The following is a 17,643-nucleotide window of genomic DNA, read 5'->3' on the forward strand; positions in this document are numbered from 1 at the left end:
TTTTCATTTTCTTCCTTTTTATGGGCCATGCAATATGAATAAATCGATTAGTAAATGCAAGATGATTGGGAGATGGCATTAATTAATGGTTGTTAGCGAAATGATTCAATTTTGGATATATAAGATCATCACGGATCGAACAAATTGTTTGACCTAGGTAGTATTTTGCGACAACATGGTATATGGGTGATGGTCAGTCTGATCGACCTCACCTAATTAAACGTGTATGACCTCACCTAAACGTGTATGAATTGAAGTCTAATAACATCGATCGATCTCTATCTCATCCAAGATGCATGACTAATCACCAGAAGAGGAAAAATTTAATTAGATAACGCATGCATATATATATATATATATATATACTTGGCTTTTGTGTTTTGTTCTAATTAACCTTGCTTGCTTGCATTAATATACAGGTAATGGAATTAAAAACAATAATTAATAAGCTTTAATTAAGAGACTCACTTACAGTACTTGAACAAGCAATATGAACGGTAACGTACGCTTCAGAACCACTTGAGTGTGTTTACAAAAAAAAAGAAAAAAAGAACCACTTGCAGTGATCTGCTAATAAATTGGTTTAATTTCTTACGCTATATATATGAGACGATTCCTAATACTATCAGTGACGGCATCAGTTTCGTCGCTAATAACCCTTCAAGACTGATTGAGATCCACGGCAATTCTTAAGAATTGCCGTGGATCTCAATCCCTTCAAGACAAAGTAACTGCATGCATGCGACGATCGACCTATTGTTAATGATCACCAGTTGTCGTTAAAAGTTATTACCGACGACTTTTCATCTCAAAATCAAAATTCTTGTGTTGTACATGTAATAATAATATATAATTCATGCATGTCCATTGGTATAGCTTGTCGTTTGTGAATCTTTAATCCAAGGGAATGGATTTTAATTCCGTGATCATAAAACATCAAGTTCAATATATACACGTACAAATTCATATATATATATATATATATAAAAGAAAATACTGCCTAATTAATAACCATATATTGCAGAGGTCATAAGTGGCTGGCTCCGAATCTAAGCCCACAAAAAGTCGTCCAGCTAGCTTGCATAATTATTGGATTATATATAGTTTTTAGACGTAGCTTCTTACCACGACCACCTTTTGATCGATTGATTCATCAATAATAGAACAATAATGATAAAAGTTTTTGTATTTTTCAAAACAATTATCAGCTATGATTTTTATTATTTAAATTGAATTCTTTTTGGTTCCAAAAGGATGGCTGCTGGATTATGTACGTAGTCGTAGTCGTAGCCCTCCTACTGATGATATATATAAAAGTCTCCTCCTATATATGTACAAGTGAAAATTCATTAACAGGGGTATTTTTATACAACGACTAGCTAATTTGTATAGAATGACATATGTATATGGCAACTTGCTCTGCACCAAATCTAAGAGTAGAGCCATCTTACTCTTATTAAATACGAAAATTTTGGAAAAAAATAATAATTATATATTCCGAAGAAAAATTAAGAAATTCCTTAATTTCTTACAGCTTGATCATTTTGTAGGCATGCACGTTCAACCCACGGAAACAGAAAGCCGTGATAAGAATGGGGTGAGATTCGATGAGAGAGTTTAATTAGTTCAACAATAAATAATAGAGAGAAAGAGAGAGAGAGGGAGAGACGTCTATTTCCGATGGTCCAGCCATGCATGTGTTGACAAAATACCCAAAACAAAGGCCCAGACCATGCAGTTTACCAACACCGGGAGATTGTTCCATTTGTGTATTTTGATTGGAAGTTGATCGACTAATATATATACATATTATCTCATTCGGATTAATTAAGATTGTTTACAAACAGTGGCGACCCAGGCTCGTAAAAATTGAGGGGCCAAATCAAAAAAAAAAAAATTTGAGGGGACAAAACTAAAAAAATTAGGGGGTAAAATTAATTTTTTGTGAAAAAAAAAAAAAAAAAATTTAGGGAAAAATTTAGGGGCTAGGGGGGCCTGTGTAGGACCACCCCTGTTTACAAATGATTGTAAGAGATCATTTGTAAAAATTATTTGACCGAATATATAGTTGGATAATTAATTTTTATTTGATTATATGAGTCTTATAAATAGTCTTTTATAATCATCTGTCCTAATCATTTATAATTTAGATAAATAATTATAGACGATTGCGAAGAATCTCATTAAATATTCACACAATATTAATTGCACGAATACAAATATTGTATCATCATCAACGCGTTTCATGCGCCTCCAGGCTCCAACCAAGTCATCATGCATCGGTCAACAACAAAAGTCAGTCAAAACTACTTATATTTTCGTCGTTAGATTTTGGTCCCCAGTAATTATTAACCATCGAAAATTTCAAACCACTAATGCACAAATATTGAAAAGCTAACGGGATTGTGATCTTATAATAAAAAATTAGTGGCAAATGTCATGTCAGCTCTGAAAATTGTTTCTTCAGTAACTCTCAACTCTCATTTCTCATGTGACGAATATATCCCAAGAGAGAGGTGTACATGAAAGAAACAACATTGGAATTAGCTGAATAAGTATCTCTAAAATTGTCACCACCACAATATTGGAATTAATGATTATTTTGAAAAATAGGAGGATGAGATCATGAGAAGGACAACGAGAGAAAATGAATAACTTTTTACGGTTTTTATTATAAATTTTTTTTAAATTGATGTGACAATTAAAATTTATCTGTCAAAATTTGTTGTTAAATTTTTCGTACTGCCACGTAAGTTTGTAATTAAGGAAATTGTAGGAAAAAAACCCAGATATATTTTAAAGAAATGATGTAATTAAGGAGGTGAAATAATACCTTAAAATTGCTTTTTATTTTTGGCACGTAATGTCCTAAACTTACTACGTGTGCTAATATATATGTGAATATTTTAAGATTATTAATTACTATAGAATATAAATTAAGAACAAAAAGCAGGGATAAAGTTGTGCATCCCACTAAAGTACCTTTAATTTTAACGACTTCTAGGTTGCTCCCTCTTCTATATAAAGCGGCCATTTGGAAGCATGAAGGCCATACAAATCCCAAAACCCCCTCTCAATCTATCTCTAGTTAAGCTCATCAATCAAATTATTGATCATTTTTCCTTCCAACATGTCACCTTTGACGATAATTCTCTTTGTGTCTCTTTTCCTCTCTCCAACCATTTTTGCTTACCCTGCCGAAGATGTGAAAAAATGGTGCAGCCAAACCCCGCACCCTCAGCCATGCGAGTACTTCTTGAGCCATAACCCTAGCAAAACTCCCATCAAGCAAAAGTCTGATTTTCTCAAGCTATCAAAGCAACTTGCCCTAGAACGGGGCTCAAAAGCCCTAGACCACGTGTTTTCCCTTGGCCTCAAGTGCCGGAATGCTCGTGAAAAGGCTGCATGGGCGGATTGCCTTGAGCTCTATCAGCAAACCGTCTCACGCCTCAATAAAACTGTAAACCCTAGCGTCACGTGCACGCAAACCGATGCTCAGACATGGCTCAGCACGGCTCTGACCAACCTCGAGACTTGCCGGGCCGGGTTTATCGAGCTTGGTGTCTCCGACTATGTCCTGCCGTTGATGTCAAATAATGTTTCTAACCTAATTAGCAACACTTTGGCAATCAACAATGTTCACGTTCCGTATGGTGAACCAAATTATAAAGAAGGGTTCCCAACTTGGGTGAAGGGCGGCGACAGGAAACTCCTGCAGTCTTCTTCGCCGGCGTCTCAGGCGAATATCGTGGTGGCCATAGATGGGTCGGGGAATTATAAGACGATAAAGGAGGCGGTAACCGCCGCTTCGAAGCGGTCAGGAAGTGGAAGGTATGTGATATACGTGAAGGCAGGGACGTACAAAGAAAACGTTGAGATAAAATTGAAGAATATTATGTTGGTGGGAGATGGAATAGGAAAGACCATTATCACTGGGAGCAAAAGTGTCGGAGGAGGTTCTACAACCTTCAATTCAGCCACTCTTGGTAAGCAAATTCAATTACCTTTTATTAAATATATTTTAGTACGTATATATCTATATATATATTGGCTTGCCTGCGCGATAATTATAATTAGCTGCCTTGGGTTAAGAAAAACTAGTTCAAAGCCAATTGTTGCAAACAAAAGAAAAAGGATTCTCAAAGTGGTTGGGCATATATCTATTTGGGTGAAAGTTCTACTTTTCAAATAAGAATATTTAATATTATTAGTATTAGTCGCCTTTAAGTCTTAGTACTCGTGTCTTGATAAGACGAAGTCAGGCTATGATTCAATAGGACTTCAGAGCGCGCTCCTGCAGTTCTTACCATCTAGGCCTCTCATGTGCATCTCCTAACAGTTGAAATAGTTACTGTTAATCTCTCTCCGACTTTTTTTATTAGAAAAAAAAAAAAGTGATCTTTTATGAATTTGAAAAAATACCTAATGATTTATTTTAAATTTTCATGGATGGCCCAGGTCATGACTAAAAGATGTCACAATATCATGACTATTATACAAGCATATGTGGATGAATATTTTTATTATTAGACTGTCTAAATTTCTAAATTTCTTTTAAATTTGTACAGCTTAAAAAAGGAGATTGTGGGTTAATTTTTACTTGCTCCAACAGTTTAAGGTGTAGGGCCTATTTGTTCAGAATAGGTGAATTTTGTACCCCTTTACAAAGGCATCCCAATTTTATTTTATTTTATTTTATTTTTTTTTTTTTTTATGAAATTCCAACGACAGTAACAAAGAATCCCAATCCATTGCACATCAAGTTATCCAAACAATTTGTGAAGAGTTACTTGGGTAAGAGGCTAGGCTTTTCTTGCATAATAAAAGCTAGCTAGCTAGGTAGCTACATCAACTATTATAATAGTTTGAATACGTATAAGAGAATGAACTATGCCAACCTGAAATTCAGTTGTCATTGATTAAAATGATAGTTTAATTTATTTGTAACCATGCATATATATATATATAAAAGGAATGACAACTGTCGTACGTGTAAGCATGATTTTTACATTAATTAATAAAGTTCAAATTGCTGATCAGTTTCGAGCCAGGAGATAATATTAATGTCGACTTTTTAAGTGGTAAAAAAAAAAAAAAAAAAAAACTGAAGATCTGCTTAGCTGTCCATGTCATCTAGAAACAACAAGATTGACCGGCCAGTTTGAACCTGTCGGTAACTTACGGGACCAAACTGACTCCATCTACAATTGTTGGCCGGATGGTCCTTCCGGTAGCCAATAGACTCCCTTAATTTTCTTTGAAGACAATTGGTACAAGTCTCTTATTAGGGTATGGCCCACTTGGAGGAAGTTTCGTATGGACGTATGGTTCAATTTATTCGATTAAAGTTTTAATTAAAAGGTTGCCAACAGAGATTGCTTTGCATAATTGAGAATCTAGTTAAAATTATTGAGAATCTAGCTAGTTAGAATAATAATTATAATTAAATTATTAAATTCATTGTTTCCAATCCGTTTAAGTTTATGAAATAAGTGATGATTTAAAATATTTTTAAAGCAAAGGTCTAAGTCTAAACTTTGTCTCCGTCGTTCACTTTCTATTTCAATTAAATATTTTATATGTTTGAATTTACTCTTTCCAAAATGAATTTAATTATTATTTTAACATTAACCAATTATTATTATTATTGCTATTATTATTATTATTTAAATAAAATCGTGGTCCTAAATTGTTTTAATCAGCAATATTGCCCAAAAAATATGGCTTATAGCTATAATTATAGTTGTTACTTTTTTTATTCTACAATATTCTACATGAATGGTATGATTTATTTTATTGTATTGTTCTCAAAGAAATTATTATTTGAACATTTATCCGTTTAACTTTTCATATTTTTCATAAATTTGAACTTTTCTTTTTTACTTTTTCCAGATTTGAACTCACATAAATTAAGTACTTCTTTGAATATGTCAACAGTATTAAGAAAAAAAAATGACAGATATATTTGTTTGCAATTTTCAGCTGTTGTAGGAGATGGATTCATTGCCCGTGACATAACAGTCGAAAACACCGCCGGAGCGGCAAATCACCAGGCCGTAGCCCTACGTTCTGGCTCCGATCTCTCAGTATTTTACAAGTGCAGCTTTGAAGGGTACCAAGACACCCTCTACGTCCATTCTGAAAGGCAATTCTACAGGGAATGTGACATATATGGCACGGTGGACTTTATTTTCGGCAACGCCGCCGTTGTTATTCAAAATTGCAACATTTATCCACGTTACCCTCCTAATAAGACCAACACTATCACTGCTCAAGGTACTATTAATGAGTTTTTCTTTTAAAAATTAAAAAAAAAAAAAAAAAAAAAAACTTTTTTGGATATATAAAAGCTTTATTTCCCAACTCAATCCCAAACAAACTTTAAATCACCAACTTAATTATCTCAAAATCTCAACTGAATAGAAATAAATGAATTTAATCATTTAATTTATATTCTAACAGGTAGGACGGACCCTAACCAAAACACGGGAATTTCAATTCATAATAGCAAAGTCACGGCTGCTTCCGATCTAAAGCCATCCCAAAGCTCGGTTAAGACGTACCTGGGAAGGCCATGGAAGGAATACTCGCGCACTGTTTTCATGAAAACGTACCTCGATAGCTTGATTGCTCCAGCTGGATGGATGGAGTGGAGTGGAGATTTCGCCCTTAAAACGTTGTATTATGGGGAGTATGCCAACACGGGGCCTGGCTCATCCACTGCCAACAGGGTCAAGTGGGGTGGCTACAATGTCATCACTAGCTCATCCGTGGCATCCCAATTCACTGTCGCAAACTTCATCGCTGGCAGTTCTTGGTTGCCGGCTACGAACGTGCCCTACACGGCCGGCCTTTAATTGGCCCAGCCGGCTCGAATGTTTGTCTTCAGTTTAATTATTTGTTTCAATTGTTTCCAATTGTAATTTTGTAGTTACCGGTGGGGTTGTAAGATTAGTAAGTTGATTAATTGTTGCCAGAAAATAAAAATAAGGCATGCATTTAAATTCTTGCATTATTGTGTCACAGTGCTTTCTCAATTTATAGAGTTGTCATTTTTATTGAATTGTAATTAGAATGAATAAAATTGGGTTCGTTTAATAAAATTCTTTAAAGTGTGTTTTTTGCTTTTTGGTTGAAAAAATGTTGTAATGTGATATAAATGTAAAAATAATATTAAATGTTTTATGTTTAGACTTGTTTGTTAATATATATATATATATATATATATATATATATAGTTAAAAAGTAAAAAAGCAAACCCAAAATGTATCATGGTCCATTTGGATTTGCGATTTCAAAAAGTATAATTTAAAAATAACGATTTTAAAATTTACAATTTGAAAAAGTGATTATTAAAAACACAGTTAAACATTTGGTAAAATCACAGTTTGGCCTTTAAAATTATAGTTTAACCTTTCAAATTCTGCGTTTTAAAAAATGCAATTTTCAAACAGTTCAGTTTCTACTATATATTTGGTTTAAAATCGCACTTTTTGTCTATAAAATCGCAATCTCAAACGCACCCTAACTTTACCGGCCATCTTTTGTTTTGTGTAGCATGGTTCTTCTAGATATATAAAATGACTAATTGCTTTTTTTGGTCATATTATCAAAAAACATATAAAATTAAATGTTTGTTAATACTTTTTTTTTTTTTTTTACTGATCTCAAAAAGAATATGATCACTAGGTTGCTTTGAGATCAATAAGTTGATTGTTGCTGGAAAACGAAAAATAAAGCATTTAAATTGTTTTATTATTGTGTTTCAGTGCTTCTGATCAGCATAGAGATGTGATTTATACTTGAATTATAATTATAATAAATAAATTCGATGATACGGTTCGTTTCATAAAATTTTTTAGAGGATGCTTTTATCTTTTTGCTTGAAAAATTCTTGTTATGTTATATATATATATACAATGGGGAAAGTAATTTTTCTTTTTCTTTTTTAAATATTTAAAATTGTTTATTAATACTTTTACATTTTTACGTTATCAAACCAATCTGAACATCTTTTGTTTTGTGTAACACGGTTCTTTTGGATAATACGACTAATTAGTTGCTTTGTCGACAAGGGATCATCTAGAAAGTAGGTATAAAGAGCTTTTACTTTACCTACAAATAGATGGACAAGTTGATTAAGGTATATATTCATCATTAATCAAATTTGACTAAGAATATTATTATTTCAAGGAATTGCTAATATTATATATATGAGAAAATTGATCATGGAGAAGAATTTCTGAACGACGACAGTTGCATAGATATATACTCGCTATATATATATATATATATATATATATATATATATATATATATATATATATATATATATAAATTCATTAGTGAAAGATGAATGTTAAACTTATTGTTATTCATGTTAACATGGTTTATTATTCAAGTTTTAATTTGTATAACTCTATTATTTATGTCACGTCATTTAATGTCATTTATGGACCAAAATGTTGTCAAACCTAGCTACCACTAGATCACACTTGACTTTATTACGTACGATAATTGGAGATTAAATTATTCCATTTATAAATATTAGAAATAGTTTTATTATTATCAAATACTCATCGCTTTCAGTTCATACTTTTTCAATTTGTCCAATTCCTGTGGCTGAGAACTTTTGCCCATGGTTATAGTTAAGGCATCAACATTATAATTGACCCATTGAAAAAGAATAATTGCTCTATTCAACACTCTTACATGTCTGGGTCAAAATATATCTTTGAAAACAAAGTGATAGGTAATTAGTACTAAAAGGGATAGCGTCATAAGAACTGGTTCAATTTTTTTTTTCTTTTTTTAAACTCTTCTTAAACCCAACTAAACATCATAGCACCTCCAACAGAATAGGCAAGTAACTCATAATAGTTAAATTTAAATATTATAAACAATTTTTCGTCTCCAACAGAAAAGGTAGAGTAGAGTTTTTCCTTCTAATGTGAATAGTAAATAGGTAGAATAAGCTATTCACTATTCACACTACAAACAATTTTTTATTGTTCTCTCTCTTCCTTTTCTTCTTTCACACTCTTCCTCTTTCTTTCACACTCTTATATTTAAAGAAAATAAACAGTATAATAGAGAATCTGTTAGAAACAATATAGAAAAAACAATAACTAAAGTAGAGACACTACAAAAAATTTGCTTATTATTGGCCAGCAAATTTGGCCGCTAATAATATTATTTTGGTCACTATTGATCAACAGCAGCTAAATTTGACCACTAATAGTCCGACGCTAAAGATTATTAGCAGCCACATTTTTTACTTGCCACTAATAATTGTTTTATAGCGGCGAACTTGGTGGCCGCTAAAAATTATTTTACCCGCCGCAATTTTTTGTTAACTAAGTCCAAGAGTCACCACTAATACTATTAAAAATATGATATATATATATATATATATATATATATATATATATATATATATATTTTTAATAAATTTAGATTCACCCATCCTCACTGCATTAATTAAATCTCTACATGCAGCTAATACTATTAAAAAAATGAAAAAATATGTATATTTTTAAATTTAGATCCACCCATCCTCACTGCATTAATTAAATCTCTACATGCATATTGCATTGCAGAAATTCAGAATGAGAGCCGATATTCTAAAAATACATCTCATAAGCAAAATTGTATTGCATAAGTTAATAAGTTCATGGCCCATTGGTGGGACATATTCAACTTCCCAAGGTAAAAATTACTTGTTGAGAACACTAGGTCAGTCAGTTAAGCTCTGAACATGGGAGATTAAATTGTTTCTCACCTAGAAGTTCTGATGAAATAATTGTTTAGAAATTAAACAAACAAACAAATGAAAGAAGTATAAAAAGAAAATCTTGGAGTTCCTTATGTTCGCCAAAAGATTAGGGTGGCCTTGGATTCAAACTTATGAAAGATGTGAACTTATCTCTGATATCAAAACTGGGATGGAAACAACTCTCTAGTTATAACAGCCTATGGGTTTCTCTTTTTCAGCAAAAGTACATCAGGTATGTTAACTTCTTATCATCTTCTCTTACGTCTGGCTCCTAAATTTGGAATGGTATCAAGGCAACTCTCCCTATTATATTTGCTAAAGCTTGTTTTATTCTTCATAATAACTGAAGCCTTCCTATATGGTCCTCACGATGGATTCTTACTGCCCCATCTTTTACACCAATACCGAGATTGCCTTCCATCCCTTCCAACCACCTCCTGGCCATTTCTGATTTAATTCACTCCCCCACCATGTCCTGGAAGCAAAATGTCTTGCATTTCTTGTTCGATCTCACCACCATCTCTGAAATTTTAAAAATCAATATTTGTCCACACTCTAATTCCCTTCTTTGGACCCCATCCACCGCCGGTGTTTTCTCGACTAAACTGCCCATTACCTTATTAGCACCTTCTCCCCTTCCACACCTTCACCTCTCCCCAAATCTTGTTGGAAAACACTCTGGAAACTCAAGTTGAACCATCATTTAAAACTTTTTCTTTGGAAAAGGGTATGGAATATTCTTCCTACCACATTTCAAATTTCTCAATCCATACCTTCTTCCCTATCAGACACCAGTTGCTCTCTTTGCTCTTATCCCACAGACTTTCTTTCTTATATCTTTTTCACTTATCCCATTGCACGTGTGGTTTGGCGCCAATATTTTTTTTGGCCTTTGGATACTATTGCATTAAATATTACTAACATGACAGATTGGCTCCTTATCATTCTCCATCCACACTGTATGCTTGACATCTCTCCAACAGAGACTTATAGGTTCCAAATTTTTGCTACTGTTGCATGTGACTACCTTTGGTTTACTAAGAATAAAGCTTATCATGATGGCATTATCCTGAATGCTCTTATCATATCAACTACAATCAACAAGATTGCTCTGGAGCATTACTCTGCGTGGACAACTAAATATGATAAAACTCCTGAAGTATGGAAGAGTCCATCTCCTCCATATTTTAAGATAAACTATGATACTGCAATCAGAGCCACTTTCTGCTCAAGCTGCAGTTTGCAGAGACTCTACTTATTCTATAATCAAATGTATTTCCCTTATTATCTCACCCTGCTTTGCTCTTTATGGTGAGGCTACTACTGCTCTTCTGGCTGCTTGATTGGCAACTACGTTAGGGTTATCTTCTTTTATCTTAGAAGGTGATTCTCTTAATGTCACTTTGGCGCTTCAACATCCAGCAATTATTACAGATTGGAGAATTGCTTCCACCATTTCCACATTCTCTCCATCATCTCACCAACAACTAGCTGGAAAGCTAGTCATGTTAACCAAAGTGCAAACTTCTTTGCTCACCATGTGGCAAACTGACCACAATTAGAATTCTTTTTAGTTGCATTCCTATCATTTCTCCTTTATCCACATCTTTTCCTCCATGTATTGGAAAAGACACCCCCTCCACTTGATTTGTTCCATAAGTTAGTTTTTCCTTTCCTTTTCTTTTCTTTTCTTTTTTATTTTATTTTATTTTATTTTATTTTTTCTACAATGTACTTGCAAAAAAAAAAAAAAAACCAATTTCTTATTTATTTATTTATCAATTAAACTCATTTATTTTTAAAGTACTCTTTTAACTTGTATATATATCAAAAGTCAAATTACACTTTTCTCCTATAAACTATCATCTTTGTGTCATTTATTCCCCTAAATTTTAATTCACTGCAACTTGGGTCCTATTTAAAAGTTTCAGTGATAATTTGCCTCGCTACTTTGTCCAAATAAGTCGTTAAGTTGAATATATAGAGAAACATGTGCAGTAACTAAATTATCATTCTATGTGAACAAAGAGTCTTAAATAAAAAAATGTATCATTAACCCCAGTGGCAGTGTCAAATACTCCATATGTCAATTTTCAAAATCGTAAGATAGTATACTAAAACTACTAAAATATAAACTAAACATGCTTGTTAAGGGTAATATAATCATTTCACTTATTTTTCTGTCCAATTTTATAGCTGAAATTGTCACTGAGTGATAATTTATGGGAGGAAAATAAAAGTTATCCCATATATATCAGACTAGGTTATTTTATTGCACAAGCATATTAATTATAAAGACTACTCTCGAAAATTACAGCACTTTTTTTTATTGTAAGTTTTGTTGCCTTAAATGGAGTCAATGGACCACATCTATTTCTCTCCTCTAATTAACCTAGCAACGAAAATAGAGTATTCACTGCCGCCCGGCGGTGGTTGTGGGCAGTGGTACGTGGCCACCGCTAGAAATTTTTTATTTATTTTTTAAAAAAGATCTTTTCTTTTCTTTTTTAACCTGTTGGGTGTCTATTAAACCTAACCTTCTCCCTTCCATAAAATCATTCCTCTTGTGTAATGGGTATGATGGGATCCCTTTCCCTTTGGTAGGCCATATAATATTTATAATGTAATGAATCGAATAGGAGCCATATAATACTTGGTAGCATCCATATAATAGTTGAGTTCTTTTAGTTGGTTAGTTAGTCAAGAGCGGAGGTAGCATCTAGAATTTGAGGGGGGAGGGGGGGGATCGAGAGGGCAAAACTAAAAAAATAAAATGTTTAGGAGTAAAATTATAATTATAATTATTATAATTATTATTTTAGGGAAAACCTTTGGAGGAGGGGGGGCAAAAGGGCAAAACTAAAAAATAAAAAGTTTAGGAGTAAAATTATAATAATAATAATAATAATAATTATTATTATTATTATTTTTTTTTTTTTGGAAAAACCTTTGGGCCTGTGGGACCCAAGCCCCCCCAAGCTTCAAGGTAGCTCCGCCCCTGAGTGAGTGATAGATGGATTGTAGTTAGGAGTAATTCTACAAATTCCTCTTGAGTCTTGTATCCCTCTAATAATGAGGTTGTTTCCAGAATTACCATTTGATCGAAAATTAATAATGATCAATTATAAACTCAATGGTAATTTTAAAAATCGCATTACTGTTGGATAAATACAAGAAAGTCTTTTAGCATTACTTTTGTAGTTAGTAGGTTAACTGACTAACCGTTCGTGTAGAGATCATTGAAAAATATGGATCTAGTTTTCTCATTTATTTTCATAATCCAATACATTTCCATTTTCATTTACAAATTAATACAAAAATACAATCAGATGAAGGAAGAGTTCTTGACAAATGAAATAGCCGTATATCCGACAATTAATGGCAGCAAATCAAAAATTGCAAGAAGAAGATCAAAGCTAGCAAAAGCTTCCTATTCTTCCTGTTGCTAATAGATATAGTAGAGTCGGGCTTATAGCCGGTGGCCCAAATCTTTCTTCGACGAAAAACTCACTTCGTTGTGTGGTATTGGGCCCTGCTCTAAACCGAAACGACTAGACATTCTGACGTTTTGGACTGGAAACTTGCTGCGGTGTAGTCTTAAATGGTGCAAGTACTTCCAATTTTGGATTTTACAGTCGGCTGCTTTAGCACTTCAGCTTTGAGATGCCTTGATATTTTTGGAAATGTTTGATATATACTACTACAATTTTTGGTGTAACTTTCATACATAATTTTTTATTTTTATTTTATTTATTTTTTATACATTTTATCTCTGCAAGCATTTTTGAAAGTTTAAGTTGTTAAAAGTTACGTGCGACGCATGAGACTGACATTTAGATGGAAAAACTTAACGTATAAACTAACTTGTCATAATTTAGTAATTTGTAGGGCTCGAAGGTGGTCGCACATGACTGACATTCAGTTCCAAAAGACGGGAAAAGTAAATGGAGGGGCTAGCTGGTTACAATTAGGTAGTTTGCATGGGTTGTAAGTCATTTTTTTAAAACTTTTGAGGCTAAAACGCAGAAGTGGCCATACTTTGAGGAGTTAAGTATGTATTTTCCACTAAGTTTTACGTGAACTACCACACTAATTTGTAAACGTGATAAGTGTTATATAGACTATCATATTACAGTCTACATTTTAGTCGTTGATGCCCACATTAGTTTGTAAGGCATTTATAATAAAAGTTGTAATATTGTTCTAAAAGTTCAAACACTATAGGGGAAACACCGGATATGTTTGGCAACAAACTCCTCCTTTTTTTAATTAATTTTTTATTTATTTTTCCTAAAAAAAGTCAACCTATTACCAAACAAATTTTTTCACTATTCTCTTACAAAAAATTCAAATATTTTTTCACCTTAGAGTAATGCTATATGTCTTCATTGTGTTCCCCTTATCCTCAAAACTGATGTATCTTTTAAAATCATCATTAAATAAAAAACCAATAGTTATCTAGAATAATTCAAATGGTAATTTTAAAAGGTACATCAATTTTGAAGTTATACAATAAAAACATTTAATGTTATTTTTCATATTTATATCATATTAATCACTTTCTTATTATTATTCAACTCATAAAAATTTACAATAAAATTCTTTACCAAATGGCCTCTTCATAATTTTGGCAATAATAATAATATTTTTTTAAGCAAATATTTTGGCAATAATTAACCAAAATGTCAGGCGTCGGAAGTTTTTGGCGCCATGAATAAAGTGTTTTGTTCCTTTTTCTGAAAGATTTGCACAAAAGATCTAATTTGACAACCGACAAGCCACCCAAGAAAAAGAAGATAAATGATTCGCCAACATTAAAAGAAAAGCTTTGAAAAGAAAAAAAAGGCAAGCAAAGGTTGGGGGTGGCCGGGCCACCCGTAACCAATGGAGGTGGCCGCGGTCTCTCCAGTGGCCGAGGGTGGTGGCCACTGGGGGTGGCCACACGCCACCCCCTGTGATCACCGGGGGGGAGCGACTAGCCTCATTGGTGGCCACCCCTTGGCCTGCCTTTTTTTTTTTTTTTTTTTTTAAATAAGTTAATTTATTTATTTTTTAATAAATTTATATTTTTTTATTAAGATGTCACCATCTTATTGGCGACACATGGCGCTGACGTGTAGGGTTAACAGATTTTGTCAAAATGGTGGTCGGGAAATCGACCTAAGGAGTAAAACGAAGGGCTTGTTTGGTAAGTGATTGAGTTGTGAAATATTTGTGTGTTGTGTAGTAAAAAGTGATTGATGTGATATAAAATTTATGAATGTTTTATAGAAAAGTAAAAAAGTTTTGTTTTGTAGTGAATTTTTTTATTTGAATAATAATAAAAAATGATTGATGTAATATAAAAAGTGTAAAAAAGTTAGAATGTTTTTTATTTGATATTTTTAAAAAAAGTGCAAAAAAATAAGGAGGGAATGACAATGGGTTTGCCAAACTAGCCCGTAATTATTGCATACTATAAGGACCTCCCATGAACTTTTTAAACCATAGAGAGTGAAAAATAATTATGACATACTACAGGAACCAACGATGCAATTATCTCAATGTTAAATTATTTAATGGTAGATATTATATTTTTATTTTATAATTGTTTAATAATATTGATGTGGGACTTCAAATTAATTATTGGAATTTTTTTTTTTTTAAAAAAAATTAATCCAAAAGTAGATGGGGGTGCCACCACTTTTTAGTATTCTGCTATAGATTTTGTGCTAAATTGGAAGAAAAGATTACAAAAAAAAAAAAAAAAAAAAAAAAAAAGAAAAAGAAGAAGAAGAAAAAGATTGGGACTTTGTACGTGAAGTACTTTTCCAATGAAAATGATCAGTAATTAAAAATTGTCCTATTTAAGTGATTGTATGCATTTACTTTAATATTGATTTTTTTTTTCCCCTTTATGCCCTTGTTAATTATGTGCATCGAATACATTGTTTAGATTTATTTGAGAATAACATATCCCGTTGAAGATGGAAAGATTCTCCCCCTAATTAGATTATGATTTGATTGCAATATTTTATTATTTATTTCCATAGTAGGCCGGTTATAGGTTCTTCCTATTTAATCAATGCATCCTTATGTCACAACATCTAATCGAATAATCATAATATTTTTTTCTTCTCTAGCTAGTTTTTTTTACATGATATCAAAATAAGAGTTTTGAGTTTGAATTCTATCTCTTTTATTTACCTTCTATATATTCAATTACATATTACATGTTGAGTTTCACCTATTAAAATAGTGTAATATTCCTTTTTTGTTGTGGCATTTATATCACATTTACGGTGTTTGCTATGTTTATTATTTTTTAATAAACATATACGGTATTATGATTATTTCTATTAATTTAGATTACCGTAAATATGAAATCGGTATTATGGTTATTTCTATTAATTTAGATTACCGTAAATATGGAATCGGTTAATTGATTTTAAAAATCAATTAACAATATTGTTTCCTTGATGGAAGGAAACAATACGGTGTTTACCATTTGAGGGTCCCTAACCTAGCCTATAAATAGAGTGCCTGTGTACACCATCAGTACAACCATCAAGCAATAGGCATAGGTTAGAAGACACTCATAATTTTGTTCCTAGAAGTTCTGAAGAAGTGCTTGAGCAACAATGGTCGGAGGCATGCCTAAAACTGTTCTATTTAATTCTCCGATGCGCATGTTAGGTTAAAGAAAATAATTGTTATTTAATTATTTTCTAACCTAGCCTATAAATAGAGTGCCTGTGTACACCATCAGTACAACCATCAAGCAATAGGCATAGGTTAGAAGACACTCATAATTTTGTTCCTAGAAGTTCTGAAGAAGTGCTTGAGCAACAATGGTCGGAGGCATGCCTAAAACTGTTCTATTTAATTCTCCGATGCGCATGTTAGGTTAAAGAAAATAATTGTTATTTAATTATTTTTTAACATGTGGTATCAGAGCCAGCCTCTATGCCGTGTTGCTTAACATATAATTTTTCTATGCGTTATCAATTTTTAATCCAGTATATTTTATTTATTATTGTTTTATCAATACCTTTGGAGGAGTGTTGCTTTTTGTCTATATACTGTGATGAAACGCATGGTTTTAAGCTGTGTATTTACTGTTCAATAGAAAATTACCCTTTGCCCTTGTTGGGAAACCCCTAAAAGTCCCCCCCTGTCGTCGAGCATTGCCAGTAGTCGGTGACCCAAGGGTCGCCGACAACGCTGCGAGCAGCGGTCGAAAGGCCGCTGCACCTCCAGTAATTGGCGACCTTTGGGTCGCCGAGAGCACTTTTCGGCTGCTGCTTCTCCAGCAATCGGCGACCCATCAGGGTCGCCGACAACGCTAAAGGCTGCTTCTTCTCCAGCAATCGGCAACCCTTGGGTCGCCGACGCCGCTGCTTCTCCAGAAGTCGGGTCGCCGACAGTGCTGGCCGCTGCTTCTCCAGCAAACGGCGACCCATCACAGCGGCGGCCTATCTTGGCCGCCGCATCAGGAGTGAAGGGTGGCGGCGGCAGGCTTGGCGGCGGCAAGGGTGGTGGCTCGGGTTTCAACCCAAAAGGACATGACGGGTCGGGTTATCAAATCGGGTTGGGTTTAAAACCCAACCCGACATCAAGTGGACTGACCCATATGAGTCAGCCCAATCCAGAACTCAACCTGACATCAAGTGGGCTGACCCGTATCCAGAACTGGGCCTATTCAACAAAAAAAAAAAAAAAAAAAAAAAAGGGAGGCCTTATGGGGTTTAGAGCTTGGGTTCACTAAGTGTAAAGAGCGTATGACCACATACTAAACCATTAGGCTATAAGCTTATTGTGTTCTCTTAATGCCTTTTTATTTAAGTTGAGGTTTAAATTAATGTGTATTGAAATAATTATTTTATTTA

General features: G+C 33.3%; 1 protein-coding gene across 1 annotated transcript; it reads left to right on the top strand.

The window, feature by feature from the left end:
* The first annotated feature begins 3,040 nt into the window (after positions 1 to 3,040).
* On the top strand, positions 3,041 to 7,004 carry LOC133879665 (pectinesterase 2-like). Its single transcript, XM_062318325.1, has 3 exons — positions 3,041 to 3,986; positions 5,983 to 6,276; positions 6,463 to 7,004. Exons 1-3 carry the CDS (start codon positions 3,131 to 3,133, stop codon positions 6,855 to 6,857), a joined length of 1,545 nt encoding a protein of 514 aa, XP_062174309.1. The 5' UTR covers positions 3,041 to 3,130; the 3' UTR covers positions 6,858 to 7,004.
* Positions 7,005 to 17,643: the final 10,639 nt, after the last annotated feature.

Source organism: Alnus glutinosa, chromosome 10, assembly GCF_958979055.1.
Source record: "Alnus glutinosa chromosome 10, dhAlnGlut1.1, whole genome shotgun sequence".
NCBI classification, from domain to species: domain Eukaryota; kingdom Viridiplantae; phylum Streptophyta; class Magnoliopsida; order Fagales; family Betulaceae; genus Alnus; species Alnus glutinosa.